At 43.8% G+C, this 16,844-nt stretch overlaps 1 protein-coding gene across 1 annotated transcript in view; it reads right to left on the reverse strand.

Moving 5' to 3' along the window:
- Positions 1-250: 250 nt before the first annotated feature.
- Positions 251-16,844, reverse strand: part of LOC142814515 (mitochondrial glutathione transporter SLC25A40-like) — a 47,768-nt gene continuing 31,174 nt past the window's right edge. Inside the window, exons 7-9 of the mRNA XM_075893355.1 lie at positions 14,820-14,917; positions 13,854-13,935; positions 251-604 (exon numbers count right to left, since the gene is read on the reverse strand). Coding sequence (XP_075749470.1) covers positions 402-604; positions 13,854-13,935; positions 14,820-14,917 — 383 coding nt within the window. The 3' untranslated portion in view covers positions 251-401. The remainder of the gene's footprint in view (positions 605-13,853; positions 13,936-14,819; positions 14,918-16,844) is intronic.

A 16,844-nucleotide genomic window follows, 5' to 3' on the forward strand; every position in this document is an offset into this window, starting at 1 on the left:
AAAAAAGATGTGCAGTCAGGGGTTCTATACTGTAATAACAAAGTCACACCTTTTTTTTTTATTAATTTCTTTCTGCGCTACACCTGCGCCCTTTTATTGATATCAGTTCCATGATGGAAATGATGCGCCTCGACTCCTGGTGCACCTTGGCATACAGCACTCTTGTGTTCAAAACCATCACCTTTCCCTAGCTTTTCCGTAGTTAATAATAACTCAAGCAGTAGACAAGAACCAAGCAGAAAGACAAATATAAAAAGCAGCTTCTTTAATCCATAGAGTAACCTTGTGTGCCGAAAGCTGCCTTGACAATGCTTCTGGACACACCATATCATACACTGCAACAATACTATGTACACCCCAAGCTCACCCTATGACAGAGCAAAGCTCACACCAATGATGACCTACGCACTCGTGCCAGCACCACTCGCACGGGCAGCATTTTTCTGCCGGAAGAATTTCTTGCCAAACTCGTATGTACTAATCATGATGGCACACGCGGGAGCCACCTTTGATACACGTGGAACGATTCCAGCAAACAGGCTTCGCAGCCCCTGTGTCCGATAAAGTTCTCTCATCACAGACAATGTGCTTGAGGGCTTGTTTTCTGAAAACATAGGAGAGAAAGGACAGTGTACCGATTATTTCTAGTTATAAAGTAAATAATCCATCTTTATAATTTATTTAATGCACTCCTCCCCCCCCCAATTTCAGCAGAGTGGGAATTATAACCCGGTAGCATAAATAATTGGCTAGCGTACAATATTTAACAAAATAGACTCACAAATTGAAGCGAACCACAATTAGGAACATAAGATAAAGTATTGTAGCCATGGTTACACAATACCTTATGCTGGGGAAGAACCACTTTAAAACGATGTTAAGGCAAAATGAGGAACCAACTCAGTGAGCTACTAGAGACACACAGCAACCTTTTCCAAAGAAGGTTGAAATGGATGAAAAACACGGTCAGTTCCCTCCAGTCACCGACAAGTTGAAAAACACTGCATACCTTCCAACCATACTTACCGAAGGACGTTGTAGAGATAAGATAAAAGTATGTGAACTCTCAATCTCAATAATTTTGACCTCCTGCGAACTGTTACTCCACACACTCCCAGGCCCAACACTGCTGTTATATCTGCATTCATTTGTGCAGGCAAGCAGGTTGTACCCCTTATTCTAAAACAATATTTTTTGCAAAAGCACTATTTAAATGGGTCTCGCTCTTGCAATGCACTTCAGACTTTACGTGAAATTCCGAATATGTGAATGCTTTCTAAGCAGGCACTGGGTTAATGTGCTTTGCAGCAGACACAAGCGTCTCACACTCCATTGAAAACTGGGGTTGTGGCACAGCCTGTCAACGTTGTGTGTCCCAACACACAGAAGATTCAGCTGGTACACAAGCGATAGAATTCACAGCTCTCTATCAAGCACACAGTTTCATACTGTGCTGTTTGTACAGCTAGATGGCCTTCAGTAAAAACTGGAAAACACATTTTTCATTTGCTTGCCCATTTTATGAAGCTGACAGGACTATGAAACATTCTGGATACAAAACTGCATATAGCTGAAAGTCATATAGCTGAAACTGCATATAGCTGAAACTGCATAACTGAAAGTCATGCTCCTGCCATTTTTTACTTCTGTATGTTGCTTTAAAATGTCTCATAAACACATATGCAATAGTGTTAATGAGTGTGTTGAACAAAATGTGGTGTCAGTGTTTATAGCATTTTCGTGAACCGGAAATTCCAAAGATTGCAAAGAATAAAATTCATGGTTCGACCCAAAATTGAATCCACGCATTCTGTGTGGCAGTCAAGTGTTCTATAACAGAGCCATGTCAGGATTTGAAGTTACTTTGTATGAGGACCCTACACAGCCGACAAGACAGGTGAGGACAAACATTAACATATGTAAAAGCAGGCAACAGCACGAAATTGCACCGGGCATCACACTTTGCCAACTGCATAATTAGACCAACCCTTTCTAAAGAACTCAGCTGAAATTCATTGCCATAATTACCAACAATTCAGCAATGTGTGCACCCATTGCCTTTGCAAACGTGGAGGGGGTACAGTGCAACTGTGTCAGCAGTAGGCCCCCTAAGAGAGTTGACAAAAGCCAATGTCATGAGTGCAGACATTAACTGCCTCACAGCACAGTTAAGGTCTCCACTGAGAAGTGAAGTGTGGCAAGTGAATCAGAAGGCGATGTGAATTACTCGTTAAAGCTTTTGCATGGCACTGAAAGGCAACAGTTAAGGACGCTAAAGGTAATATTAGGTCGATGTTGACTGCTGGAATTGCAGTCCAGAAACTTCATATTGCTACTTTTGTGTGAAGTAAATGCTTATTTTGAAATAAAATCACATTTTAGTGGTCCGTATCTCGTTAGTGCACTTCAAATTACCTGCCTCAATGTGGACACTTTCACATTACTGTTGTCGTCCACGTTTCCCTGCTGTACTGCACGGCCACCGAAACTAGTAGCAGTAGAGCGAAAGCAGCGGGAGCCACAGCAGCAACAACGGCCATTGAACATATTTTTGCCATGGACTCCAAAATGGCATCCATGCTTGGTTTAACTGAGCCATGCCAGATGGCTGTGATAAGTGCATGCGTCAAACCAGTTTATGGTTTAAAAAGTGTGGAAGTGCATCGGTGCGAGAAAGACAACAATGATGACAGCTAAATGGGTGGACGCAAGCTTGTTTTGTATTCCAGCGAGGAAGATGAGGTGCAGACGGAGTGGGTGAGGTGACATCAGAAAACATGACCAATGAGAGGCTCCCACGCGGTTTGAAAAGCATCCGAAAAAAAAACACTACAGACATGGCTGAGACATGACCGAGACAGGCAAAGGCGAGCAAGGCCACCAGGGCGCCAGAGTGGCAGCAGTGTTCCTGTGGCAAGCCCACTGTGGGCTCCCACCTGTACAAAAGCCACAAGCGTGAACCACTGTCTCGCGCTGGCCGGGCTGCTCATTCATCTGGCGTTGGCCAGGCATTTCGTCCGGCGTTGGCGGGCACTTCCCGTCCGTCTCCGGTTCCAACTCCAAGCGTCAGAGAAACACCGACAGGGCGCCGACCTCGGGTCCACCGACACTACCTGCACTCCAAGCTACACCATGACCTTGACGGCGTGGCGCCGCATCAAACCTCGCTACGTGCACGTGTGCCTCAACCAAACGGTGATTGTTGCCTGACAATTCTTCGGAACGCTTGCATTTATCCGCCAGCACCCTAGCTTTGTTAACTTTAGCTCTTTGGTATTTTCTGGTTTCATTATTTTGATTTTTCCTTTTCCACGTTTACTCAAACATATAGAGTGTTGTTTTTTTCCTTTTTGCACAAATGGTGTCCTGTCTTCTTTCACAATGACGTTTCGGTCATCGGTTGGCACTCGCACGAACTTACGCGGGAGCGTCTTTCTAAATAGCCTCACGAAAATGGCATGACCTGTCCAGTTTACCCGGCGAAACTTTTGAACCACTCGCACCATTCCCCACAGTAATGTCCGGTGATTCTTTTTTATAAAACAAACAGAAATGGACAAGGAACATTCTACTACATCTCTTGATGCACGAAATGTTCTTTTTTATCACAGCTAGTTTGATTACCGTAATTACTCGAATATAACGTGCACCTTTTTTCCAGTTAAATGAGTTCATAAATCGCATGCGCGTTAGAATCGAGTACGAAAAAAAAAATGAATACGGTCATTCTATTGCCATCGGCACTTCCAAAATGGCGCCCCCTACGTGCGTCGGCATGGCGCGTCGGCCATTTCTGCCTATATGTTTCCCATGTGCGGCACTTCGTACGTGTGCTGAGGAGTTCGTCATGTTGTAGTGCATGAGCGTCGACGGTATGGAAGGAGCGACTCCAAAAACTCGAGTGCACCACGATGCCGCTTTTAAAAGAAAAGTCGTCGCGTGTGCAGAAACGGACGGAAATGGGCTGCATCGCGGTCGTTCGGAGTTCCCGAAACGTGCGTGCGGGAATGGTGGAAACAAAAGCAGAAGATTGTCGACAGCAAAGCTTCACGCAAAGGCTTCAGTGGACCACAGCAGGGTCGGTTTGCACAAATTGAAGAGCTGCTCGGCGAGTATGTGCTTGAGCAGCGAGCGGCACAGCGGTCCGTGACGACAGAACTGCTCCAAGTGCGGGCTATGCAGTTAGCCTTAGAATAGAAAAAGGGCTAATGCGGAGCCAGTCTAAAGCGAGCAGGTGCTGGCTAACTAACTTTATGAAGAGGGAAAGCTTTTCCCTCCGAAGGCGAACGGGCATATGCAAAAAGTTTCGAGAAGAGTATGAAGAAAAGCTTCACAGTTTTCAGTGGTTCGTCCTAAACTTGCGGCACAATAACGGCTACCTGCTTGGGCAAATCGGGAATGCCGATCAGACGCCTCTTTAATTTGACATGCCTGGCACCACAAACGTCGAGGAGAAGGGGGCGAAGCAAGTTCGTGTGCTGACATCGGGCCACGGTAAAACTAGAGTGACAGCAATGCTCCGTTGCACGTCAGATAGGCACAAGCTTTCCCCGTACCTCATATTTAAACGGAAGACGCTCTCGAAAGGAGTCGTTTTCCCGAGTGGTGTGATCGTGCGGGCCAACGAGAAAAATGGGTGCGCGTTGCTATCGATGTCTTAGTTTTTTTTTTCGTCGTGGAAAACGGGCGCGCGTTACAATCGAGGGCGCGGTAGAATCGAGTAAATACGGTACTAGTGATTAATTGCAGTCAGATGCTCTCACATAATCAGGATCATTTCCAAAATATCTCACTCATGGGGACCGTTGTGTGGTACATTTAGCTTATTTGGTGTGGTATATTCAACAGCTTAATTATTTGGTAAGTAGGGCACTGCTGTTGATAGCAGACGGATGAGAACTGTGAAGAACACAGAGAAAAAGACAAGGTTGACAGACCTTGCGAGCTGGGCACCATCTTGTCCATCACAGAGTTCATTCTGTGTGTCCGCTGAGTAAACTTACTCTCCCCGTAACAATATTGCTGTTTTAGACGTTGCCATACATTGAGCATTCACTCAGACATGAATTGTTATTTGCCTTTAGTGTCCCATTAAGGCCCTCTGTGCTTTTTCGCACCGAAAGTAAAGATTGTTACAATAAGAGAGTGCCTATTGCTTTCATATGTAAGGTGATCACAGCATGATAAGTATTCAGGGCAACCTTGTTCTATATACAAGTCTGGCTGAATTTGCGATTATCCACTTTCTTACTCCTTATAAAGGAAATCCTTAGCACTTCTAACACCATGCAATGGCTCTACACCTACCATAGGTTGACGAACTCACTCAGATTCAGATTAAGCCGCGACTCCATGTCTGAGGGAGTCTGGGTGAGTAAAACTTTGGCGATTCTGAGTCCGAGAGAGTCCAGTAGATAAAAAAAAGTTTGTGGGTGTGAGTTCGAGTGAATTCAGCCCAGGAAATGTTTGGCAAGTCTGAGTCCGAGTGAGTTTAAAGGGCAAGATATATTTCTTGAGTTAGTCTGAGTGAGTTGCACTTTCTTTTGCCGACCAACAGTCCTCTCTACTGATCTTCAGCATTGCTGTCAGCCTTACCTGGATTAACCTTTTATATTCACACCCATTCACACACATTACTAGAGTTTTTTCATACACCATTTAAATACTTATTGATCAGAGGCGTGAATTATGTATGAAGGTGCCTTGACGTCCCCCACCTCCATTAATTCTAGGAAAGTTATTGATAAATATATCTTATGTAGTCATACCTTGCAAGGAAAATCACCAAACTGGTTTGCGAGCACTCATAACTCGTATTGGAAGGCACTTCGACTCGGATCAAATTATTGATTGATTTGTGGGGTTTAACGTCCCAAAACCACCATATGATTATGAGAGACGCCGTAGTGGAGGGCTCCGGAAATTTTGACCACCTGGGATTCTTTAACGTGCACCCAAATCTGAGTACACGGGCCTACAACATTTCCGCCTCCATCGGAAATGCAGCCGCCACAGCCGGGATTTGATCCCGGGATTTGCGGGTCAGTAGCCGAGTACCATAGCCACTAGACCACCGTGGCGGGGCTCGGATCAAATTATGAGTGTGAGTATGAGTGAGTCTGGGTGCATAATATTTTGATGAGTGAGTCCGCATGAGTTCAGTTGAAGAAAATTTGTGAGTGTGAATTCGAGTGAGTTTGGCTCATGAAAATTCTGGCAAGTCTCAGTCAGAGCGAGTTCAAAGTGCTAAATCTATTTCATGAGTGAGTCTGAGTGAGTTCTATAGGTTTTACTGACCTACGAAACCAACCTTTCAAAATAGTCACTGAATGCTTCAACCACACACTTTTTCTTATATGTTTATGCATTATGCTCACAGAATCAAATGTGCTATGGAAATTATGAAATAACCAAATAAGTCCAATAATTATATCAGGAGGCACTCTTAGGTCGCTATGCCATTGATTAAAAAAATGATTAATGTAAGAAATTGAATTAGGCCAATGTATCAATTGCTCCCTTTCAATCACTTACGCACATTTAAAGGGGTGCAACAGGATATTGACTGATTGATATGTGTGATAACGTCCCAAAACCACCATATGATTATGAGAGACACCGTAGTGGAGGGCTCTGGGAACAGCCTAGAATGAGAGCAATATTTGCAAGAAAATGTTGCTTTCAAAGAAGCAAGCTTTCCAGTAGTTTATAGGATAAAAAAAGAAGACCTTGATTTTTAAGCAAGAAATCTCAAATTGAGATAGGTAAAAGAAAAGCTTACTTTCGGAACAAAAAATAAAAAGGGTACAAACCACTCAACACCACTACAGTCATATTTCAGCTTCAGTGGACAAAGTCCAGCGAAAGTTATCAATGAGATCTGCGGAAAGGCGCAAGTAGTTGTGAACTCGTATAAAATTCTTAGAGAATCTCTTGGGTTAACACAACAATGGCGAGCTGCTTTTGGTTACAGCAAGCGACTTGCACTGCACGCAACTGTGGTGCACCACGGTTCAAATGGTCGCTTCACACAAGGAAGCTGCAGCGAATGGCGTGCTTTACGCCAATAAAATGCACACAGTTCGTTTACAGCATCGCCAATGGCATCATGTGGCACACACTATCAAGCGAACAGCCAATGAACATTTTCATGATGGGGTTATCGGCTATAAGTTGCAGTGGCTAAGTTATTGCTGCCACCATATCGAGCATTCCTGCTTTCACAAACTTATCCCTATAGGGTTCACTGCACTGTTATTGAAGTCGAAATCGTTAGTGAACCAGAAAGCATTCATTGAAGAAGTGGAAGGTATTTTGTAGCACCTGTGTGGTCGGCCTCATTGTGACTTCGCGAGGGGGTGCAGTTAAGCTTTGCAGGACAAACCAGAATGGCTGAAGCAATCAGTGAATATATATTGACCTTAACTACATAAAGAACATACGAATATACTAAAACAGTAGTCACATAAAATTTCAAACTCAAGATGTGGCGTTCATTCAACTGCTTGGTATGCATGAGTTTTTTATAGTGAAGTACGAATCACGCTCGTCACGAAGAAGTTATTCTATTTCGGGCGCAAAGAGTGTAAGGCTCATCAGCGCGTTCCCAGCCATGAGAGATCGACAATAATTTTACGTGTTCGGCAAGCTCCTAGACCACGCCTCAGGCGCCTAATGATGATAAGCAACCAGCAATGATGTCGACAATTTTAGTGTTGTCATCGCGGTGTCTACATGTGATAGTCTCTAGTGCCGACGCCTGGCTGCCTAGCAATGGATTCACTTGCTTTGTTTTGCTTGGTTCATGCAGCGCATTTGCCTGAATTTCGAGTTTTCGTTGTGCCGCTTAGGGTGATTCGTCGTGGAGTCGTATGACACATGACAGTTTTGCTTGTTTTGGACAGCGAAATGTGCAACGGGCCGTTTTGGGTGCCCGAAGCTCTTGTTTTTTCCTGTAACTAACGTGCATGGATCAACACAGAAGTGTCGTCCAGCTGCTCAACTCCCACGCTCCAGCGCATGCTCAACTAACTTTAGGACTAAAACAAAGTTTGGAATTGTGGACCGAATATCAGCAATAGTAAGCGTTTTGCAAAAGCCTAGCAAGCTTGTATGAGCACCCAGTGGTAGCAATGACGTAAGCTCGAGTCATAAAGCTTGAAATTGCTCACATTCGCGGATCACTGTTTAAGCCAACATCGAAGCTTTGCTTCGGTGCATGAGCCTACACTGCACAATGACAACCATTTTCCATAGAAGAGCCATACAGCAGAAATATACACTTGAATAAAAATGTGAGCAGGTGTTGATGCAAACCTCACAGCCGCGGCCAGGTCAAAGGTTTCTCCACAGCCTAAGCAATCACCCTTACCTCCATTAAGCAAGCCCACAACACAGTGCTGCTTTGGCCTTTTCCTCTCCCGTTTTACCCACTCTGCTCATTCTTAGTTCACCTTTTCTCTCCTCCTCCTCTGCATTGCCCCTGTCGCTCTCATTGTGACTAACGTGCCTCGATTGAGAAGCATGCTCGCTAACCTGCTTGCCCGATAGATTTTGTGGCAGTTAACATTCTAACAAGTTCTGCATTTCGAGGAAGGTAGAAGAATAAGTGGTGCAGTCACCGAGCATTTATTCGAACGGTGAAAATTCGGACACGCCTGTTCATTTGGACAATTTTTCGGCCCCACCACTTGTCCCACTGAAGTAATGTAAACTCACAAGAAATTCGAATGCCCTAGATTTTTTGGACTGCAGCTGGCTGAATGAGTGCAACATTGAATGGCATGACAAGCTGTCAGAGATGTTTAAAGTAACTTTACTAAGTTGCCAGCACTAAAATTTCGCACTGGCTATCCATGCAGCAATCACTATTGCTGATCTTAAAGGCTATGTTTGTTGGCCACACACAATGGCCGCCTTCCAGCTTTAGCTAGTCAAGTACAGTAAACTCCCAATTCACGAAACTCCCTTAAATGAAAATGCCTCATTAACGGAACTAAACGGGCTCATATGGCTGGATTTATATGTGTCGCGCAGTAAAATTCATGGGTTAATCGAAACAGTGCTTATTGGTCACCTACAGTTAAACGGCACAAACTGTAAACACAGCATAGACTCGCTCAAGCCAAAGGTAGTCTCACAACCATGGCAACACCTCGAGATAAGCCAATCCAGTAGCCATTCTCGCTTGTGGCTGTGGGAGCCGAGTTGGCGAGTCAGTTGTGTGTTAGGCCTATTTGTGCGGCTAGATCACTGTGTTATTTCAGCCCGATGGAAAGGAAGCGGCTGCACCATGCACTCTCGCTTGAAAAAAAGCTGGAAATTCTTGAGGAGCTCAATTAAAGCGGCCTGCCCAAGTCGGAGGTGGCAATCTAAAAAATACAACATCCCCAAATTGACACTGTTGCAGATCTGCAAAGACAGAGAAAAGATTGAAGGCGCTGTAAAGAACGGGACCTTTACATCTAAAGAATGCGGATGCGGACGACGCCTTACAAACAACCAAAAAAGTTCTTTTTTTGTGGTTCAAGTGTGCACAGAGTTCCGATTGGCCCATAAGCGGACCAATCCTCGAGCAGAAAGCTTGAGAGATCGCCATGCAAATGGGTGTTGAGAACTTCGTCCTAAGCAACGGATGGCTCAGCCGCTTCGAAACACGCCACGGCCTAGTCTTCAAAGCAATTTCAGGTGAGAGTGCTGCAGTCAACACGGACATTAGCAAAGACTGGCAACAGGGGCGGCTTAAGAAAATTTTGACGAGCTTTGAGCCACGAGGCGTCTTCAACGTCGACAAGATAAGGCACTTCCATCAAAGACTCTCACCTTCAAAGGTGAAGCCTGTAGAGGTGAAAAAACGCAGCAAAGATCGCATCACGATGCTGGTGGAAGCAAACATGGCAGGAGATGAGAAATTGAAACTGAAGAGAAAAATCAAGGCACCCACGTTGTTTCAAAGGTGTTCGACACCTTCCCGTTGCGTACCATGCAAACAGAAGAGCGTGGATGACCACGGCTATTTTCGAAAACTGGAAACGGGAGAAAGACGCAAGATTTATGAGGCAAGGCAGGAAGGTTGTCTTCATCGTGGATAATTGCCTAGCCCACGGTCAACTTGAAAGACTCCAAGCCATCACTCCGGAGTTCTTGCCAGCCAATGCAACGGCTCCAGCCGATGAATCAAGGAGTTATTCAGAACATTAAAGTTCATTACCGCAGACAATTGATTCATCGAATGCTGCTTTGAGCAGACCGCGGGAAATGCGTCAGCATAGATTTATTGGCAGCCATCCACATTTTGGCTCATGCCTGGGAACAAGTGAAAGCAACAATAATACACAGATGCTTTCATCATGCTACCTTTCAAGTACAAGAAGCAGTACCTGATGAAGAAGCCCTGCTGATGCTGACATTGAGACAGTATTCAGTCAGGTTGTGCCCTGGGCCCCTTTCACGCTACAGGACTACGAATCCATTGATGAAAATGTTTGTACCTGTCGTGAAGAGACTGCCGAGGAAATGATTGCCGAAGTGCAAGATGAGGATCAACCTTCCAGTGATGAATGTGATAACAATATTGCCAGTACAGTGGTGTCACCAGACCGATCCGCTAAAGAAGCTGTTGAACTTTTGTAGCGCTATTTTGAGCATGAGGCTTGTCCAGAATTCCTGGCTAGTTTGTCAGACATGGGTGCGTACCTTGTGAAAAAACAACTCAAGCTTGCCAAACAAACCACCCTTCATTCCTTTTTTTCTCCTACTCATACACACATGGGGCCCTGATGCACCGTCTCTACCCAACGAGATATAGCTCTATGTGCCCGCTTTGCAACGTACCGGACACCCTGGCGCACTTGCTCCTTGCATGCCAGTGTATTGCCAGACGTGGTCTGCAACAACACACGACTGATAACGAAGCAGGACGGACGAACAAACACCTAACCGAAACGTGGGAGGCGAAGCTCGCCCTCGAGGACCTGGAAGAGCAACAACAACTCGTCGCCAGGGCCAAGAGGGCAATAGAAGCCAGAGGGTTCCTGGACTAAGGAGCCCTCCCACCTCAGGGTGACACCGGGCATTGCTTGGAGCACTGTTTCAAAATAAACGTTTACTTCTCTCTCTCATTCATCCTCATGAGTAAGGTGAGGTTTGTGCAATTTGAATAAGGGTTTTGATTCACTAAATAAGTGTACTTAGCTTAGAAGAAACTTCTGATAAATGTAACAGTTTTATGAATCCCTTTCAAGTTCTGTTTAAGAGAAGTTGACCATATTGAATGGCTACCCCATCCAAACTATAGGCCAGGCCAAGCGATGCTTGGGAGTCAGCTCAGTGTGGTGTTTGAGAATGATCACACGTACGATATGTGGACTGACACGGGAACAACACAAGCATTTGCAGACGTCCGCTAACGACCACGAGTGCTACAGTACAAACTAACCCAACACCGTTCCCTTTCGGCGTTTGAGGGTTAGCGTGGTCACCTGTTTCTGTGGCTAGGTCTGATGTGCATCTCATACTTTGTGTCTTGCTCTGTTGTCTGTTACTTGGCGTGTGAGGCCTGATCAGATGAAATAACTGACGCTAGCCATTCCGTATGCGCCGTCAGTACTAATGAATAAATGCAGCCACTACAAGACACTGACAACGATGAAAAAAGCAGCAATTGTTGCCAGGTTGTAGGTGGCCAACCTCAATCTAATGCTGCCCGTGATTTACACTGAGCTGGACGATGACAGAATTGTCGGTCAGGTCCTTGAACCAACACAGGTGGACAGTGACTCTGACCATGATGTGCTGCCCAGACCACAGTTATCAAATGTGAATTTAGTGCAGGTCATAATAATGCTATTGACAACTTAAAGCAATAGCCAAACACTGGATGAGATACGGGCCAACTTGCTCGTACGCGAGAAGACATGCACTGACAAGGTTTTCTGGCCAATAGGCCAATGAAGGTGCTTCTTTTCTTCTGAACACATTTTCTGAGACTCTTGATTATTTGGACTTTTCAGCAGTTCCCGCCTAGTCGGAGTAAATGGTCAGTGACTGCATACATACACATGGACTTAAATGGTAGGGTAAATGAGAGTCTGAAGAAGTGCATTGAAGCCTGTCCTGTACAATACAGTCAAATCTCGCTATGACGAAACTCAGATTTACGACTTTTTTAACAATCGCCCTCCAAATGTCTATTGGTTAAACGTAAAAACATTTCACTACTACCAATTTCAGAACACTCAATGGTTCAGAAAAAAAGATCAAATTTTATTCCTTCCATATTTCCCCAACACTTCAAAATAAACAGCGACTTCAAAAGTTACTCAGGCTGTAAAAATAATGCTCAGCCATGTACCTACAACTATCATTATCATCAGAATAACAGCTTATTTTAATATCTGTCCATCCATACAAATGTGTGATCTCAATCACCCTCGCCTGGCCTTTCGCCAAGTCCTTGTTTCTCGCGCCAGGCTTTGCTCCGTTGCCATTGTTTTCACTGGCAGATTTACCTGCATGCTTATTAAATAGCAGTTTTCTAGCCTTTTGGTTGGTGCTTGAACATTCAAGGTGAGCTCTGGATACAGCACGAAAGGTGTGCTACAACAGTGAAAAAAATCCCAGCATATCTGTGGAGCGGGGCGCAGCTTCAGTATGATGAGTGGGGCGCAGCTTGAAAGAGTTTCATCGTAAACCATGAATTGTGCATCTGTTTGTCTGTCTGTGCATATGTCTATCTAATGAACACTCCAAGTACCGCCATCTCACATCTTTTCATCATATATTCATCATAAACACACCATTTTGCATCTTTTCATCATATATTCATCATATACAAGTACAGCTATCTAGCGGACATTCCAAGAACTAAACGAGAGGTGGCTACCTACAGCTACATACATAGAGAACGCACAACCCACGACTTAAGGAGCTTTGCCCCTAAGATGCGATGCTAGTGACCTATAGGACGAAGTCGCCCATGATACTTGTGCATGCTTCACTAATGCTCGAACCCTACGCACAGATGCACAGTACGACGACGAAGCAAGCACGTAAGCTTAGCTGTTGGCGACCGATTAAAATCCATACCACTTGTCGTACCAAGGAAACTGCGACGAGAGAGCAGACGACATTTAAACAGAGCACATGAACCAACATGAAGAATCAGTACTGAATGCCAATGGTTTGCAAAGCACAAGAACAATGCGCACACTTAAGAGTTCGTCTTTCAACAGTCTGGCTGCCCACATCAGAATAGAACGCACTCTTTCTCAAACTAATGTGCACTGGTTTCGTGATATTTCGTGTTTGTTGTTTCGCGCTTATTAGCACATAATGCAGTCCCGAATGTATACACAGCACAGGTAGGCGACTCAAGCGCTTGCACTTACAATTTTCACGCCGATTTTTAATATTTTCACTACGACGACTTTTCAAAATAACGAATGATTTTCAGCGGTCCCTTGAGATTTATTGTATCAAGATTTCACTGTAAGTGGTCATGTTATGTGTTGCCAACGGTGCATTTAAAATAGCACATAGTTATGGCACATTACCACCAGGTACACATTAATCAAGTTCAGAAGCAAACCGTTTGTTACAGACATGAAGCTCAAGAATAAACATGTTAATTCAATCAGTATACAATGGTGTGCATCTCCTTAATTTACATTGAACAGAGTAATTTTTATTTCATTACTTTCAGGCAGGTCTTGAAAGTATGGGATCGAAGGTTATCACCATTCAAGGCTAGTCTGTACAGTATAAATCATGAGACTACCAGTACTTGTCAAAAAATAGAGAGGTGTTCTAGAAAGTTTTGTTTCACTATGCAAGAGGACCGAGCAGGAGCTCACCTTTTAATATTTCCATTTCTCCGAGTTCTATCTGCCGGTGGGTCTTTACAACGTCGAATGGCAAGGTGACCACAGCAGCTGCCTGGAGAAAAAAAGAGGGAACCAAGAACTCCACTACACTGCGATAACAAGTACAGCCAAACTATTACTAAAAATGATGCTGTGAAGAAATCCCTATTACTGTGAAACATTTTTTATTGCCCATCAACAGAGCCAGTAATATGAAATAAGTGTCTTCACAATAAATAACTTTAATGGAGATATTTTGGCTTCCATCAGTATTTTACGAGTGTACCCGCATATAAAAATTACTACTCCCTTAAATTGTCCTAGAACTTGCGATGATGATCACAAAATTTGGGGCAATGTTGTGCCATGAGTTGTTGATCTCACTACCATGCACATATCCAGATTATATTTACACCAGCGAGCCTTTTGCAACCAGCGAGCATTTTGTCTGTCAACCTCAATGCAGAAAGCTGGTTTGATGCCTGCATGCAGACCGCAGAAAGCACCCTCCACTTTCGAAAGCTTCCACATTGTTTGTAGCATCGAAAGCACCCTGTAACTAAGTCAAAACAAAGCTGCTGACTGTTGTAACTAATGCAAAATGAACCGTAATAGGTCCAGACGGTATGATGGACAGTAACCACGCAGTTGTGAAGGGAAGCTGCAACTGCCATTATATACGACAACTATACAGTCCTGCAGGTGTATGTGCGAGTAAAAACAAACCTACCAAAATTTTGCCCCACTAAATGTAAACGCAAGCACAGTTACTATCAACATGATCATGAATGGCAACCACCTGATTCTGAACAATCCTGGTCACTGCATTGTCATATCGCCATACTTTGTTAATTCTACATGAATTAAGGAAGATTAGATAATTCAGACTCGCGGTCTTACTGTAGTATACAGAAGAGAACAAAGTTAACTGAGATGCGAGAAAACTGGAATACTCACGGTGCCTGCAGCGGCACCAGCTGTGAAGCTGAACAGGAAGGTGGGCTGTTCCTGCTTGTACCATAGCTTCAGGTTTTCATAGCAGGTCCAGTAGAAACCTAGTGAAGAAAAGCATCTCAAGCTGTGACCACATAGTCGTGAACAGGCACCAAAGAAATGCACGTTTCAGCATAGATACTACACACAGTGGTGATGCAGTCAGCTTAGAATATGAAGAAAATTTTGGAGCAGGAATAAGTATGTCTTCGAACAGATTAGGAGCAGGTTTGGAACTGAAAAAATGAAATTCAAGATAACTTGGAGTAGAACATGTCCACATTTTCGGCGAATATTCTTGTGTGCATACTGGACATCTTGTTGCAATGTAAACAAGAAGACAAGGCATGCCTGGAGAGCAGCAATTAATCGATCTTTTTGGAAGAAAAAGTTTCACACTCTGGTGTCACTGCACTGGGCAAAATAATGTGAACAATTAGTGACAAGGCAAGCGTGGATATGCGGTTTTTATGAATGCCAGGTGTCATAAGGCGATTCGAAAAAGGAAGTAAAAAAGTCCTAGCCAGAAAAACCAGCACTCTAACAATCAAAGAAAGAAAGTTAACAAAACTAATCGCAAATGAGAACACACTGTCTGGAATTGTCTGGGTAGGTCGTGAATTCAATAATTGCCAAAACTCACTACGGATTGGTTCCATCGAAGTTAATAATTTCTAAAGGCGTGAGCACTGAATGGCATTCTTTCACTGCCAAGGACTTTGGGTCAAGCGCTTCTGATTTTCCAAATATTCAGAAAAAGTCTTGTAAAACGAAAAATTGGCACAAAATGAACTGGTACCTTGAAGAAGACAAGTCCGCCTGTCAAAGCATTGGCTTTTGCAACACCTTGTGTTCACGAAGGTTTCACCCTAATATGCTATCAAAGAGTGATTGCTGGGTCCTCGTGCAACTCACATGGCTGCGCAATAACTATCGCCTCCCACGAACACGTGGCCCATGACAGACAACAGACTGGCGACGTGGAAAAAAATTCACATATGTGCTAAATTATTTTGTTTTAGTTATTCTTCCTTTTATTTGATGTTGAGTTTCTTTTTTGCCTCACATTAAGATTTTATTGTTGAAAATTAGATATGCACATGATGTATATGCTATATGTATGTTGACTATAGGCCTACACTAGCCTTTGGCTACTGGCCCAACAGTTCTTCGCACAAAAATACTGTATGAATGGAAAATAAACAAAATTGAATTAAATGAAATAGAAGGAGTTTTGGTGATTTTTTTCTTTTTGTATCGCAAAATTGAATTAAATTGGATTGAAGGAGTGTTGGCGATTTTTTCTTTTTGTACCGCAGTAGCTGTTATGAGATCACAGCAAGGGTCCATTTTGGCGCAGTGGTTGTCCACCGCCTCTGCCAGTGTTCGTAAATATTATCGAGCGAAATAAGGAAAAAAAAATCTAGATGAAATAAAAAGGATGACATAACGAGATTCGGACCCAGGCCCTCTGCGAAGCAGCCGAGTATTCGACCACAGAGTTTCAGTGAAACGCAGTTTCAAGCACAGGCACTATGCCTGCGCTTGAAACTAAGTTGCAAACTGACCCTAACGCTGGCTCGCTGTCAAGTTGGGAATTGCATGGACATGCGTAATAAATCGTTTTATATCAGTAATGTAACAAAACCAAGCATCACACAATGCAAATTGTGTTATAAGTGGGTCGTTAACTCCTCCAGCCCATTACAAAATCTTCTGGCATACTTCTTAACTGTCATCAATTACAGCATCAACAATAACATGAGTGTAGTGGGTACCACGCTTCTCTGAAGAATGACGAATAATGGCAGGGTGGACGCTTCTATCCTACACAAAAAGTATAATGACCTATGGGGTAGTGGGCACCACGCAAGTGTACTTATGGTAGTTGCCTTAGCAGTGTTTAAATAAGGCTCTAGAAAGCCCGCTCTTCCAGTTATCACTGCAACTATGCAGCGCAATCGGTGCAGACTTGCTGAGTGTTTTGTT

The sequence above is a fragment of the Rhipicephalus microplus genome, chromosome 4 (assembly GCF_043290135.1).
Source record: "Rhipicephalus microplus isolate Deutch F79 chromosome 4, USDA_Rmic, whole genome shotgun sequence".
Classification (NCBI taxonomy): Eukaryota; Metazoa; Arthropoda; class Arachnida; order Ixodida; family Ixodidae; genus Rhipicephalus; species Rhipicephalus microplus.